This window comes from Phocoena phocoena, chromosome 10 (genome assembly GCF_963924675.1).
Source record: "Phocoena phocoena chromosome 10, mPhoPho1.1, whole genome shotgun sequence".
Classification (NCBI taxonomy): domain Eukaryota; kingdom Metazoa; phylum Chordata; class Mammalia; order Artiodactyla; family Phocoenidae; genus Phocoena; species Phocoena phocoena.
The window spans coordinates 67,049,812-67,065,395 of NC_089228.1; the positions used below are offsets into that span (position 1 = coordinate 67,049,812).

Consider the following 15,584-nt stretch of genomic DNA (forward strand, 5'->3'; position numbering starts at 1 on the left):
ACATTTAGGATACAGCATAAAGATTCAGGACTTGGAGAGAGGGCACTGACTAAGAGTTAGTGTGTCAGTAAAGGGCCAAGGAGAAAAGAAGGTGGGAGCTGGAGAGGCGGTGGTGGGTGGTGCCCCTGAAGCCAAAACTCTTTTCTTTACAACTTTGCTGGTGGCCAGTCCTAACATGTGAATAAAAAAGTGAATAAGCAAAGGGGCACTTATGTAAGAAGAACAAATAAAAGTAATTGTGTAACACATCACACAAAGCCTGGAGAAGGATCCCAGGGAAGGGCATCGCTGTGGAGGCATGGGTGCTGTGAACCGTGTTTCCCTCGAAAACCAGAGCCAACTTGGCATCCTTGCCCCTGCGGGAAGGGGATACCGTCCTCCTGGTGGGAGGTCAGTTCCTTTACTGCAGTGTGCTCGGGAGGAAGGCGCCATCCCATAACCATCGTTGGAGGTTTTGCAACCAGATGAGTGAACCCTTCAGGGCTGAAGGCTGAGCAGCGCACGTGCAGGGCCAGGGCGCTGCTCACACATCAGCACTTCCTGCACCTCGTCCTGGGCCTGGGCCCTTTACCAGGCTTTGGGACTGACTACTGACGGAGCTCAACAGGCCCAGGCAGCTGCTGCCTGAGCCACCCATGGGTGTCCCAACCGCCTGGGGAGAGACGGCCACATTCCAGGCTCCGGGCTGGCAGGGAGTCTTAGCAGCGAGTTCTGACAGGAGGGCGGTCCGCGCTTGGACAGGCCAGCACTGAGGGTTCCCTCCCCACCCCGGGAGGCCCCAGGCTGGGGAGATGGAAGAACAGGTGTTCAAGGGGGACCCAGATACCCCTCATTCCATCTCCTTCTCGGGCAGTGGATTCCTCTCCTTCTACCAGGCCGGGGTGGTGGACGCCTTTCGGGACCTGGCTCCCCGGATGCTGGAAACGGCCCATCGCTTTGCTGGGACGTCGGCAGGTGCGGTGATTGCAGCCTTGGCCGTCTGTGGGATTGAAATGGGTAAGGTCTTTGTTCTAGGTTCCCTGGGGAGCCTCTGGAGGGATTCCACAAAGCAGAGCCTGAGGATGGCTTGGGGGTGCTTTGGGGAGCAAAGCCAGGCCTTCTGAGTGGCAGGAAAGGTGGGTCGAGTGGGACAGCATTTGAGGTTGGGGTCTGCTGGGTCCCAGTCTCTGACCCACTGGGTGAGTTTGGAACCATTTCTCCCTCTCCCTCAACACCCTTACCTGCCATGCCCTTTCCCCCAAGGTCTGGGAGAGGGAAAAGCGGTATCTCTCTCAAACATCCTGGGCTTGGAAGTTATTCCATGACACAGTCATACATTAGGGTGAAGAGCTGCTCCTGCATGGCCTCGTTTAAAATGCAAATATCCTTGCAAAGGACAGACTGGCATGTTCATCATCTTGGTGGAGATGGATTCGTCAGACCAGCTTCCAGGTGGCTAGAGGTGCAAGCCCTGGGGCTAGAGGGATGGCCAGAGGGGCCAGCGGAGGAGGGAAACTGGGAAGGAATATGGGAGATCTCACTTTGCCTCCTGCCCCACTAGTCCAGAGGGCCCAGAGGGAAGGATGGGACCACACACCCAGAGGCAGAAGCACCATCCCGTGTAAGGGGAGTGGGCACATTCCAAGCAGCCCCACACAGCAGGCCCAGACCTGGTCCCAGAGCAGCCCTGGGCTGCCTTGGCTTGGGGAGGGGGTGAGCATTGGGCAGGCCAGCCCAATGCTCAGGGAATGGGCATTCATTGGCTGCACTGTGCCAGCCTCTGTTCCAGGCACTGGGGACAAAGTCCCTGCCCTCGTGGAACAGAAATTCTAGAGAGAGGAGACACATAATAAGCATCCAAAAAGTAGTCTCATGATGTCATATCAGGAAGTGATAAGATCTATGAATAAAATTACAGCAGAAAAGGGTCAGAGAATAAAGTGAGGACTATTTTAGAAAGGGTGTCAGGGAGGCCATTTGGGAGGAGGTGACATTCAAGCAGAGACCTGAGTGAAACGAGAGAACAAGCCATTAGAAGATCAGTAAGGAAAGACTGTTCTAGGTGGAGGACCAGCTGGAGAGCCTGTGGGGTTGGGGAGTGGTGGATGACGAGGAGGGAGGTGGTGGATAAGGCTGGAGGGGCAGGCAGGGGCTAGGTCATGTGGGACCTCGTAGCTGGAGTATGAGCTCTGATTTCACTCTGGGAGAGTGGGGAGCACAGGCTGCTGGGAGGGAGGCAAAGTGGGGAGGCCGCTAAGAGCACGTGATCCACAGGGATTGGATCTCAGTGCTGGCCCTTCGTGATGTGGACCTGGCGCAAGTTACTGGATGCCTCAGCTTCTGCATCTCTCCAGCTGCGATTCTACTAGTATCTCATTCCCGGGCTTGTTAAAGGGTTAATGGAGCAAGTGAGTGAACTGCTTATCACAGTGCCTGGCACATGGCAAGCACTTGGTACATGTCAACTGCCTGGTTTGGGTTTTTAAGGAACCCCGGCCCGCTGGGGGTAGTGAGATGGAGGGGACAAGGGAGAAACAAGGAGAACAGTAGGGGAAGGTTGTAGGTTGAGACGAGGGATGGGCAGGGCAGGTGCCTGGGCAGTGAGGGTGGTGAGAGGCGGTTGGATTTAGGATACACTTTGAAGGTAGAGCCAATGAGACTTGCTGAAGGGCCAGCTGCAGTGTGTGAAGAAGGGTGCGAGCAGGGCCCCTTCCTGCCTGGGGATCTGCGCTGGGTGGGAAGTCTTTGTCTCTGTTTTAAAGAATAATTGTAATGCCCATTCCCTGAGTACCTCTTTTGTGCAAGATATTTTTTTTTCTAATAATTCACAAGTAACAAATTCTTTCTTACTGTACAGAATTCTCAAACAATGCAGAAGTATCTAGAGTTTTTTAAAAAAGCCTCTACTCACCTCCCCCTTGTCCCCAATCCCACTTTCCCTCTTGTAGCCAGTGGAAGGGCTCTGCTTGGATCCTTCTAGATCTTTTTTTTTTTTTTTTGCCAAGACATCTGTGAATGCAGCAGTTAATGTTTCAGTCACACCATGGACCCCACTCCCTGGTCCTGGAGTCACAGAATCCTACCCTTAGAGACACCTGCCTCTGGGAGTCTCTCTCTTTCTGGGTACCTGTGTTGCTCACCTGCTCCATCGCTGCCACCCTCCTCATGTCTTTAGTTCAACTTCTTAAAATACACCATCGTCTTAATCCTCAGGCATTCGAGGACTTTCAGAATTAATTCAAGTCAATCGATTCAATAAATACTGCCCAAAACTGACTTGGCCAGGCTGTGACCGATGTGGACAGCAGGAGAGAGGAACTCAGACCCATGAGAAGGACACCTGATGGCCATGTAACCAAGGGCTGGTCCGTGTGCTGGGCCACATGCGTGCAATTGGGAGGGAAGGGTGACATGTGTGTGGGACTTGCTCTTTTCACTCAGCAGCATGTTTATAGGTTCATCCACGTCACTCCAGTGTACTTCATTCCTTCTAACTGCCATGCAATTTACTACTAACCAGCACTTTCTCTGTATCAGGCACTGTTCTAACTCTTTGGTGTATTAATTCATTCAGTCCTCACAACAACCCTCTGAGGTGAAAACTATTATTATCTCCATTTACAGAGGAGGAAACTGAGTCACAGAAAGCTTAAATAACTTGCCTAAGGTGATACAAACAGTACTTGGTAAAGCTGGTGTTTGAAGGTAGATCGGCCTTTAAGCCACTCTGCTTCTTGACAAAGCAGTGTCAGGGGGCGTGGACGCTAGTTGTATGGATACCAGGGTCAGGGAAGCTTCTCTGAGCAGGTGGAATTTGCACACAGACCTGAAGGAGGGCAGGGAGTGAGCCACAGGAATATCTGGGGAGAGCATTCAATGAAGATGGACTCGTGACTTGTATAACATCCTGTCATCAGTTAGAAGCAGAACAAGAACCAGGACTTGGTCTCCTGACTTCCTTCAATCCTCTTTACCTCTTTTACCTCTTTCAGTGTTTATTTCATCAAGACTGATCACGGTTCATTTAGTCATTCTGTTGATGGACACGGCCAAGTTTTTGTTGTTATAAACAACACTGCAAAGGGCATCCTTGTTTGTGTCTCCCAGGCCCACATGGAATGTTGACCTAGGGTACAGGTCACATGAAATTAACCAGACTTGGCTAAATTACTCTCCAAAGTGGTTGTACCAATTTAACCACTAGCAGCATATATGAGTTCTAATTTCCCCACAATGTCATCAACCTTGGTACTATCAGACTGCAGAGTTTTTTTGTTTTTGTTTTTTTTGGCCGTGCTACGCAGCTTACGGGATCTCAGTACCCCAGCAAGGGATTGAGCCCAGGCCATGGCAGTGAAAGCCCAGAATCCTAACCACTAGACCACTGGGGAACTCCCAAGACCGCAGAGTTTTAAGTCAATCTGATCAATGTGAAATTATATCTCATTTTATTTTGTTATTTAATCTGTACCTCCTGATAACTAGTGATGTTAAGCATCTCTATGTATTTACCGACCACTTGTGTTTCCTCTTCTGTAACTTACCTGCTCGTGACCTTTTCCTGTTTTTTCTACCATTATCCTTTTCTCTTCAACTTGTAGATGTTCCTTATATAGTCTGTACACGAGTCGTTTGTCAGTTATGGACATTGCAGCTATCTTATCCCATTCCATGACTTGCCTTTTTATTTGACCATGTCTGTTGTTATTCATAAAATTTCAATTTTGATGCAGTCAGATGTATCAATAAATCTTTTCCACTTACAATTTGTGTTTTTTAAAATCTTTCTTTGTTACAATGACTTCTTCTGTATTTTCTTTCAAAAGTTTTAAAGTTTTGCTCTTTCATATTTAAGTTCATCCATCTGAAATTTATTTTGTGGCTAGTTTGAGGTAGAAGTAGAAGTTTTTAATTGTGATAACGAATTACCCCACACTATTTATAGGCAGCCCTTTCCACACTTGTTTGAAATGTTGCCTCTGGCTTATTCAAGTTCCTAGAATCCCAAGAGTCTGTCTCTGGAGCCTCTCTTCTCTTCTTTTGGTGAATTTGTCTATTTCTCCACCAAATCACACTGTTTTGATCACTATAGGCTTATAATAAGGGGTACATCATATATGGCAGTCATCTCCTCCTTTTCCAGTTTCTTCTTCAAATATTGACTATCATTCTTAACCCTCTTTTTCCCCCATGTGAAAAGCTCTATTAGAATTTTGATTAAAACTATATCTTCCCATTTATAATATAGTCTATCTATCTCTCTATTTCTTCTGGCCTTTTTTTTTTTTTTGCCCTCCAATAAAGATCTTGTGTGTCTTTTCTTAGATTTATTAGTTTTTGTTGCTATGGGGAATGGGATTTCTTTTTTCTTTTTTTTTTTTTGGCTGCGTTGGGTCTTCGTTGCCGTACGTGCACTTTCTCTAGTAGCTGCGAGCGGGGGCTTCTCTTCATTCCGGTGGCTCCTCTCGTTGTGGAGCATGGGCTCTAGGTGTGCAGGCTTCAGTAGTTGTGGCACGTGGGCTCAGTAGTTGTGGCACACGGCCTTAGTTGCTCCACGGCATGTGGGATCTTCCCAGACCAGGGATCGAACCCTTGTCCCCTGCATTGCGCCACCAGGGAAGTCCCGGGATGTTTTTTTCTATGGCATTTTCTAATGTAATTGACTATTGCTGACATAAAGGGATGTTGATGGTTTTTGCTAAATGATATTGTTTTGAGCAACCTCATGAACATTCTTAATAGTTCTAAAAGTTTCTTGGTAGATTATCTCATACTTTATGTGTAAACAATCATACTATCTGCATATAACTAGAGGTTTGTCTCTTTAAAAAAAAATTCTTGAGCTTCCCTGGTGGTGCCGTGGTTAAGAATCCACCTGCCAATGCCGGGTACATGGGTTCGAGCCCTGGTCCGGGAAGATCCCACATGCTGTGGAGCAAATAAGCCCGTGCGCCACAACTACTGAGCCCTCGTGCCACAGCTACTGAAGCCTGCATGCTTAGAGCCCACGCTCCACAACAAGAGAAGCCACCGCAATGAGAAGCCTGCACACCGCAACGAAGAGTAGCCCCTGCTCGCCGCAACTAGAGAAAGCCCAAGCGCAGCAACGAAGACCCAATGCAGACAAAAATAAATTAATTAAATTAATAAATTTAAAAAAAAATCTTCAACATGTGGCCCCCAGGCCTCTCTCCTCCAGGCCATGCCCCCTCCTCTTGTTCCCAGTCTGGGCTTTTCTGTCCTGAGATTGTGTTTTGTTCTGTGGAAGCTTAGGCAGCAGTGGGTCCATCTTCTGGCCATGTGTGCCTAGTTCTGTGATAGGGCCAATTTGGGGGCATGTGAAAATGTTTATAAAACACTTAACCCAGTGCCTGGTTTTCATTAAAGATGCGTTAGAGAATGAATGTTTGTTCACTCATTTATTCAGCTGAGGAGAGATGGTCTCCCTGACAACCAGCGCAGAGATTCATGATTTCCAATTTGGGGCTAGGAACTTGCCTCAAAACTGCATTTGCATAACTTTGAAAGTTAATTTTGTCTTACCAGAGAATGGGCATTTGGTGGACTTAAAACCCCATCCCCAATTAAGCTACTACGTGGCACCTTCCCCCCTGTAAAAACTTCACGGCAAGCCAATTATTCATTCATTCATTCGTTCAGCGAGTGTTTTTTGAGCATATACTGAGTGCTGCAAAGGATACAGAGATATAATACAAGATGAAACTCCACCCATGCCCTCAAGGAGCTTACAGTCTACTCAAAGCCCAAGGTAGTAACCAAGTTGTTACATTACAAAGAGTTCCAACTGAATGTTAGAAAATTAAAAGGTAGAGGAGTGCAGGTGGAGGGAGCAGACAGCTCCCATCGTGGAAGGCCTCATGGAAGTGACATTTGAGCTAGTGCTTGAAAGGTGAGTAGAAATTTGACGGGTAGAGACAGTTTGAACAGGAGCCTCAGCTTCTAGCCAGGACGCTGCATAACGACAGGACAAAGTCGCGTGGTGGGGAAATGTGATGCCTCCAGGGAGTGGTGAAGAGTGCAGGTCCCCTGGTGTCAGGGGTTGACGCAAAAGTTTCAGAAAGGCAGCTTTTGACTCGGCAAGGGTTGTCCAAAGTGGGAAAGGGCTATTTTGGAAGCAGGGGAGCACCTGCCCTCCGAGAGGCCCACGGAGAGGCTGGGAAACACCTGATTGCTACTGGTGAATCCCCTTCATTTAGCTTGGTGACTGACAGGACCTGTAAACCTGAGGTCTCCAGTCTCCCAGACTGAAACCTACAGTGAGAAGTATTTTTTGTATTGAGACCCAGGGTGAACATAAATCTAAAAGAGAAGTTTTATGATAGAAACTTTACCATACTCTATGCTACAATTTTGATATTTTCTTCTAGTCATTGAAGAATTCTTCACTTAGTCAATGGTTCTCAATCTTGCACGTTTGAATCATCTGGGAGCTTTTAAAACGTCCACTGCCCAAGCTTCTCCCCCAAACTAATTAAATCAGAATCTCTGGGGATGGAACCCAGCACCAGTGTTTATTCAACTCCCAGGTGATCCCGGTGTTCAGCCACAGTTAAGCCCCAGTGCACTTTGCAAAACTAAGATGTACTACCTTCCTGAGACGCCAGGACTGTATGACCAGGCAGTGGAAACGGGTCAGGCATTGCTTATGGAAATCTGTAAAACGCCCACCATAGTCCTGGACTAATGAAAATTCCGTATCTGATTATTAGTGGGATATGTATTTTTCCAGGATAGAGAGAAACAGTTTTCCTACAGTGGCTTTAGACTGGACTAGATTCTGTGAATTCCTCTGGCTGGGTCACAGATGAGGAAGACGGACCTTGGTTCAGGGGCTGGTCCATCCCTTGCCCTTAGCCCAAGTCCATATCCAGTCTGCTTTTCTGAGAAGCCTGTGGAGACCCATGGCTCAGAGCTTCTACTGGCTGTTTTACTTTTTCTATGGCTTTCAGTATATTCACAAAGTTGTGCATCCAACATCACAATCAGTTATACAACATTTTAATTATCGCCCCAAATAAACTCCATACCCCTTAGCTGTTAACTTTCAATACCGCCATTCAAGCGCATGACAGCCATTAATCTACTTTGTGTCTCTATAGATTTGCCTATTCTGGACAGTTAATATACTTGGAATCATACAATATTTGTCCTTTTGTGTCTGGCTTCTGTCACCTAGCATAATATTTTCGAAACTCATCCGTTGTAGCATGGGTCAGTACTTCACTCCTTTTTATTGTCGAATAATATTACCTTGTGTGGATATAATACATTTTTAAAATCCATTCATCAGGGAATGTACATATGGGTTGTTTTTACTTTGGGCTATTATAAATAATGTCATTGTGAACATTCATGTACATTTTAAAAACTTTTAAATAACTTTTTTTTTTTTTTGGCCACACCACGTGGCCTGCGAGATATTAGTTCCCCAACCAGGGATTGAATCCATGCCCCCTACAGTGGAAGCGCAGAGTTCTAACCACTGGACCACCAGGGATGTCCTTAAATAACTTTTGAAAACGGAAAAATTTCAAACATCTTGGAGAGAATAATATAACGAATCCTCAAGAACCCATCATCTAACTTCAACTCTTATCAACACTTACCAACTGGGTTTCATCTGTGTACTCACAACCCTGCTTTGTTTTGTTTTTTTATATTATTTTGAAATAATTTTAAATCTGCATAGAAGTTGCATGTAGGCTTTGTTTTCTTGCGGGAACATTTTGCAACATGTATCTCTGCAGATAAGGACTGTGAGCCTGAGGAGAAGCCCAGGGGGGTGAGGCTGGTTGGTCTCACGGCACAGAATGGTGCTGGGAAGTACCAGCCTCAGTGGCTGTTCCCCTGCTGGGTGCGGGTAGGGCAGGGGACTGAGCTGACTTTTAGCTGAGCTCATCAGGTGACTTTGTTTTGGCCTCTAAAATTAATTGTTTTCCAATACCTCTTATGCTGCCTGTCAAAAAAGCCAACCCACCAAACTCCCAAAGTGCTAAATAAAGTATTAAAAGGGTGGGCCTGATGCTGAGGGCTGGGATTGAGAGCTCTTCACGTCCAGGATAGTCTCAGGGTGGGTCATATCTCTGTGCCTTTGCTCACGCTGTTCCCTCTCTCTGGGATGCCATCCCCTTTCTTCTCTCCCTGTGTTGCATCTCCCCATCTTCCAAGGCCCACCGCAGATGTCACCTCCTCTGAGAGTCTCTCGTCATTCCCGTCAGGCACTAAGTCCTTGGTGCTCCCACAGCTCGCTCTCGGAGAGCACTTGACTCAGAGACCAGGATCCCCCTGGGAAAGAGCACTTGTCTAGGAAGCAGGCTCTCTGCATTCTGAGAGCAAAAGTGTCTACAGTCAGATTGTGAGCCTAGCTTGCCACACACATTATTTTCACATGGTCTTTCAGAGTAGGGTTTAGTAAGCAGGGAGGTGGTCTTCAAACCAAAGTTGGTCTGACCCCAACGTCCAAACTCTGTCCACCTTCCCTTTCCTCTTGCCCCAGGAATCCATTCAGCAGTGAGCGGCCTTGGACAGGCCACCCTGAGCCTCAGCTCAGCTACTGAGCAGTGGGAGGGAATAATGCCTGCTGAGGCCTCCCGACAGCTGGCTCTGGGGTCAGCAGTGGGGTCGGCAGTGGTCCCTGGGAACAAGCTTTGCAAACTCGGATTGATACTGCAGTTGCACTGGTTGGGATAGCAGTGACTCAGCCATACCCGAGAGCATTGTTCCCTCATGTGGCCTTTGCACTCCAGGCCTCCAAGCCTGGTGTGGTGGCTCCACAGAATTAGGACCCAGGTTCCTTCCATCATGTTGGTCACAGCCCAAGAGGGCTCCCCACCATATCTGCATTCCAGCTAGTTGGGGAAGGAAAAGAGGGGCACACTTCTTCCCTCTAAGTGCAGACCTTGAATGTGACATACATCATGTCACCTCACATCCTATGGATCAGAACTTAGTTACATGACCACACCTGACTGCAAGGGAGGCTGGGAAAGGTAGACTTTATTGTGGGAGGCCATGTGTCCAGCTAAAAATTGGAGGTTCAACTGCTAAGGAAGAAGGGGAGAATAGATACTGGGGACAATTAGCAGTCGTTGTCACAATAGCTGTAATTGGATATATGATGATGATGGAAAAACTCTGTCCCTGCCTGGGACCCAGACCTTGACTCAATAACCACCAGGTCAAGTCCAGTGTGTTGGCTGGGAAGGGGCTCAGCTCTGAACCATCAGCAGACTGCCTTCCTGGCGGCTGGCATGTGAGTGCTTCAGTCTTGCTAGTGGTCCTGGGCAGTGCCTCACGGCACCTGCTGTGTCCCCTACCTAGAATGACCTTCTGTTTTTCTCTGCAGAGATAACACCTCTTCCCGACATATCCTCCCATTTTACCCCACTGGATCTCTTTCCATGATTTCGAGTTTACCTATAGAATCTGTCCACCTACTCTAGCACTTGATAGTATCCTGTCTTAATTGTTTCAGATGCTGTGTCTCATCCCATCATCTAGATTGGTTGAGCAATCTAACATCTTACGGGTTCCGTGGCTCCCACAAACTTCTGGTCCAACAAGAACTGCCTGATAGACTCCTGACAATTGCTGGCCATTGGCAAGTGTGACACTGAATGTGTCTTTGCAGTTTTTACTTTGGGGTTTACCTGATATGACGAGTAATACTAGAATGTCATAGAAGGAAGGTCAGCGAGTCCAACTCCTCCACTTTATGGATGACTGTATTTAGACTTTGGAAGAGGAAGTGACTGGTTGGAAGTGGACCTCACTTAGGCCAGTGGTTTCCAAACTGTGTTCTGAGGAACCCCAGGGTTCCATGGGGGCCAAGGTGGGGTTAGGAAGGCTGGAACAGGGGAGCAGGGAAAGGACACACATTGAAGTCCTGGACCCTTACCCCAGCTTCAACGAGTACAACCCTGCTATTGTCCACTCTTTATAAAATTTCTCTTAAAGGAAGTGTTCCAATGATTTTTTTTTTCTGTGCCTCTCCTGATCTCCAATGATTTTATTTTTTTTCTTTTTAAGTTTGAAAGCCACTGTTTGGGTCTAATCTACTTAGTGTGAAGACAGAGAAGTTGAGGACCGGATTCCGGCTGAATTTACGATGATAAAATAGACCATTTGTCCAGTCATTCATTCTAGGTCCTAGGGATCTAGCAGTGAACAAAACAGTCTGCCCTCATGAAGCTGACACTCTCTTCTTGAAATCAAGCCATAAATAACTAAACATGCAGAAAAATATCAGTATGCACGCTCAAAGAAGAAAATAAAGCAGGCGAAGGGCGTGATGAATGATCAAAGGGCAAAGTTTCAGGTGGGCTGGGTGGCGAGGCCCGCTCTGAGGCGGAAGGAAGGGTGGGAGGGCCACGCACTCTGAGAGGAGAGTGTTCCAGGCTGTGAGCTCAGCGGGTGCAACAGCCCTGCACACAGATGTGCTTGCATTTTCAGAAGGAAGACAAGCTGTCTTTCCGGGCAGGAAGTGAGTTCCAGAAGGACCTTGCAAAGCACCTGAGCGGGCCAGACGACAAGTGGGGGCGCCCACCCCACAAATGTGGGCACAGCCGGACCCGGCACGACTCCTCCCGTGGAGGCAGGGAATGCTACAGGTGTTTTGGTCTGCCTCCCATACCTGGTCCAGTGCTGCCTTGGGCAGCTCCTGCCACCCCTCCTGAGGCCCCGGAGCCAAGTGTGGCTGAAGTTATTGTCATTGGCAGGTGGCTCAGGTGTGTTCTGGGTAGTGGACCCACTGGGGCCTCAGGGGCGGATGCTGGGAGGACAACACTGCCTCTGTGAGAACCTTGACTTTGGTGACTTCTTTCCTCAGTCACCCATGTGCCTGTCTTTGTCACTCAGTTGAGGGACAAGACACCCCAGGGTTGATGGAGAACTCATATCCCAGGAACGAGGGGGACTGGGCTGGTGTTCCAGCTCTGCCACTAATCACTGTGGGTCCTCCGCCCACCAGTGACCTGCCTCCCCCTCAGTTTTCCTATCTGTAACTTGGGAGTGGGGACATATCCCTTGGACGTTACGGTGAGGGACAAAAGAAGTCATGGATGTGCCTGGCAGAGTGCCTGCAACCTATCAATTAGATACTATATTTATACCTCTTTTACAAAGTGGGAAACAGGTGTTCAGAGAGATTAGCTAACACGATGAGCCAAGACTGGAATCTTTCTTAATTTCTACATTTCTATATCCTCTCTAATCATGATTTCAGAATTGCTTTGCAAGCAACACCCCAGCTTTCCTACCAGACTCCATGGGCCAAGCAATCATTTGCACATTGGTTAAGAAAGTGAGATCAAATGACATGATGTATGCAAAAAAAAAAAAAACTTTTCGTAAAATGTACAGAAATGACATTGCTGGGTGGTGGTGGCTGTACCTCCTACTACTGTGATGGAATCAGTATCTTTCAGTTCACTGAAAGTAACTTGTGTTTTACATGTTTAACCTCTCAAACCAAATGGGTAAAAATTTATTTTACCCAAATGATTCTTTGGACTCAAGTAGAAGACAACTGAATGGAAAATCGGGTGATACTCTGAATGTGTTGGTTACACATTAGAAACATCTAACTATTTGGAAAGCAAGTCATGCAGGTGACCTATGTTGATTCATTCCTCTTAAAGCAGCATGTGTTAACTGAGCCCCTGCCGAGTGTCTAACAGCCTTGGTCGATCTATGGTTTTTTTTCACTTTTCTTTTTTGGCCACATGGCATATGGGATCCTAGTTCCCCGACCAGGGATCAAACCTGTGCCCCGTGCAGTGGAAGCGCGGAGTCCTAACCATTGGACCGCCAGGGAAGTCCCTGTTTTTTCTTTCTTTCTTTCTTTTTTTCTTACTTTAATAATAATTAACTTGTTATTCTGGAATAATGATAGATTTACAGAAAAGTTGCTGAGATAATACAGATAGCTCCATACATCCTTCACCCAGTTTCCCCTAATGTTACCATCGTATATAACCACAGTACATTTGCCAACCTTCAGACATTAATATTGGTACCTTAGTATTAACTATAGGTTTCACCAATTTTTCTACTGATGTCCTTTTTCTGTCCCAGGATTCAATCCAGCATCCCACACTACATTTGGTGGATCCATTTTTAGTCCAGCTTACTTAGAGAGTATTAAAATAGCGATGTTTTCTTTGCTTCTCTTTGGGATCAAATTCTAATTCCATTTCTAATTCTACAGGGAAAAGAAGCAGACAAATGATAAACAAATCTCCAGGCTGGTTTGACTCTCATTTGAATTAGGAGTTGACTCACCAATCCTGAGGGTAACTCACCTCTGTCCTCCTGAGATCAACACGTAAAGAAAAAGCTCCTCTTCAGCTCCGGCTCAGGGTCTCGTGTCCATTAATGGGGGGCAAGAGTTAGGACCAGGCTTGACAGAGCAAACTGCTCGGTCAAGCCCCAAGTCCGGATGAGTCACTGAAGAATTCCACCTTCCTGACCACCAGCTGGGAAGAGTCCCAGCAGTCCAATAGAGAAGATACTCTTTGATCTCCTCCTTCAGTTCATTCATTCTTTACCATTCATTATTAATTTATTCAGCAAACATTTATTAAGTCCCTACAGTGTGCCAGGTACTGAATTAAGTGCTGGGGATATAACAGGAGCAAAAAAGAAATATGGAACATTAAATAGTTCTTTAATTTATTCTTGAATACCTACTAAGTATTCAACACAGAACTAGGTTTGGCCACCCCTCGAGGCATCTTAGTTCCCCGACCAGGGATCGAACCCATTCCCCCTGCAGTGGAAACACGGAGTCTTAACCACTGGACTGCCAGGAAAGTCCCAGGAGAAGGGTGTTCTTGATACAGGTCCTGTCCTCAAGGAATGCGCTAGCCAGAGAGACAGGACAAACCACTGAAGGCAGCCTGAGATAAATGGTGCAGATGGTACGGGGAAAGAGAGAGCTAACAGCAAGGGTGATCAGGGAAGGCTTTAAGGAGAAAGCCCAGATCTTAAGCTGGGCTTTATGGTGAAGTCTGCATAGATAGTAAAAAATAAATAAGTAAATAGAAGTTGTGTAGCAGGAAGAAAAGCAGGATTGTGCGCTTTGTGTTTACTGATGAGAGAAGTGATTGGCCTGGCTTGGGAAGGGTCTCTGGGTGTGCGGACAGAGGAACATATGTTTGAAGATGTGATTTGAGTTCTGTTGCTCTAAAGAGAGTCTTCCTGTCTCCCAGGGACATCTGAGCCCTTAGGAGATATGCCTAAACTAAATCCTGGAAAGGCAGATCCCAAGAGCCTTTGCAGAGCCACCCTGCTCCCCCTACCTCACTGTGGGAACTGGAGGCTCTGGAGTTGAAGGGCGTGTCCCTGGTGGAGGCAGTGAGCTGTGGTGGAAAGAACACTGGCTTTGGGGCCCTCAGGGGTTGGAAGCCTAGCTCTGCTGTTTTCCAGTGTGTGACCGTAGCCAAGCTACTGGCTGAGCTTCTGTTTCCTCATCTGTAAAGAGGAGATAGCCACAGTACCTACCTCAAAGGGGTGTCATGAAGATTACATGAAACTATGAGGCCTCAGAACCTGGCACAGCACCTGGCACCAAGGAGGTACCAAAGAGTGGTAGCCAGTAAGAGCAGTAAACAGCTGGTGGGACCAAAACCTGTGGTTCCGTGAGAACTTCAAGACTCATGTAACATAGGTGGAGGTCTATGTAGGTAGGTAGGTAGGTAACAGACCCCACCAACTGAAGTCTTGGACAGCTGGGGCAGTGAATACTGCCAGTCAGCAGAAATGAACTTCAACTATCAGTGGTTCTGAAAGAGGGAGGCATGGGCATTCCTCTGTAGTGGTGCATTAATTTGGGCAAATCTCAAATGAGGAGATGCTCTGAGATGGTCTTTTCTCTTTATAGCAGAGGCTCACCTGGAGGTCCCCTGACCACATACACACAAACACACACACACATATACACTAAGACTGTAGGGTGACTAGTTCGCAACATTTGCATTATCCCAGTGTCCCCTCAGTAGTTCAGGGACAGTCTGTAGGGTAGGACAGGCTACAGCCTGGAGGGGTGCAGTATTGGTTTATACCTTGGAACAGAATCCCGAATGGACTTCTGGGTCCACCAGAGAGAGAAGAGCAGGGGCAATGGTCCTGAGAACTTTGTGAGGTTCCAGAGAACTTTCTAGGTACATTCTCTCTGCCTGTTTCATCTCAAGGTAATCAGTAGATCCTTCAGTGGAAAGTTGTGGAGACTGTGTCTAGATTCTGGGGGAGAGGCACATGGGGGCTGAGTGAGGCCCCAGGCCCTGAGAAAAAGCTCCGAGGGCACCTTGACAGGAATCCAGGTGAGGAACCAGTGGCAGGCACTGCTGTTTCCATGGCAACCTGATGTAAGATGATTTGAACTTTTTACACCAATTTTTTGGTAAACTCTTATGGTTAGAAAAATGTCTCTCTGGAATATTGTTATTATCCATAAGAAGTATTGTTTTTTTTTTTTTTTTTTTGGTTTTTTAAGTGCTTACTAAGTCAGAGTTGTTTTGCTTTTGGCTAAAGCCAATAATGCATTCAGAACAGAGAAGGAAAATGTGAGTTTTGTCATATATTCT

The 15,584-nt window shown here is 47.0% G+C and overlaps 1 protein-coding gene across 1 annotated transcript in view; it reads left to right on the top strand.

The window, feature by feature from the left end:
• Nucleotides 1-791: 791 nt before the first annotated feature.
• PNPLA1 (patatin like phospholipase domain containing 1) overlaps nt 792-15,584 on the top strand; it is a 40,656-nt gene continuing 25,863 nt past the window's right edge. The window contains exon 1 of the mRNA XM_065885953.1: nt 792-996. Coding sequence (XP_065742025.1) covers nt 792-996 — 205 coding nt within the window. The remainder of the gene's footprint in view (nt 997-15,584) is intronic.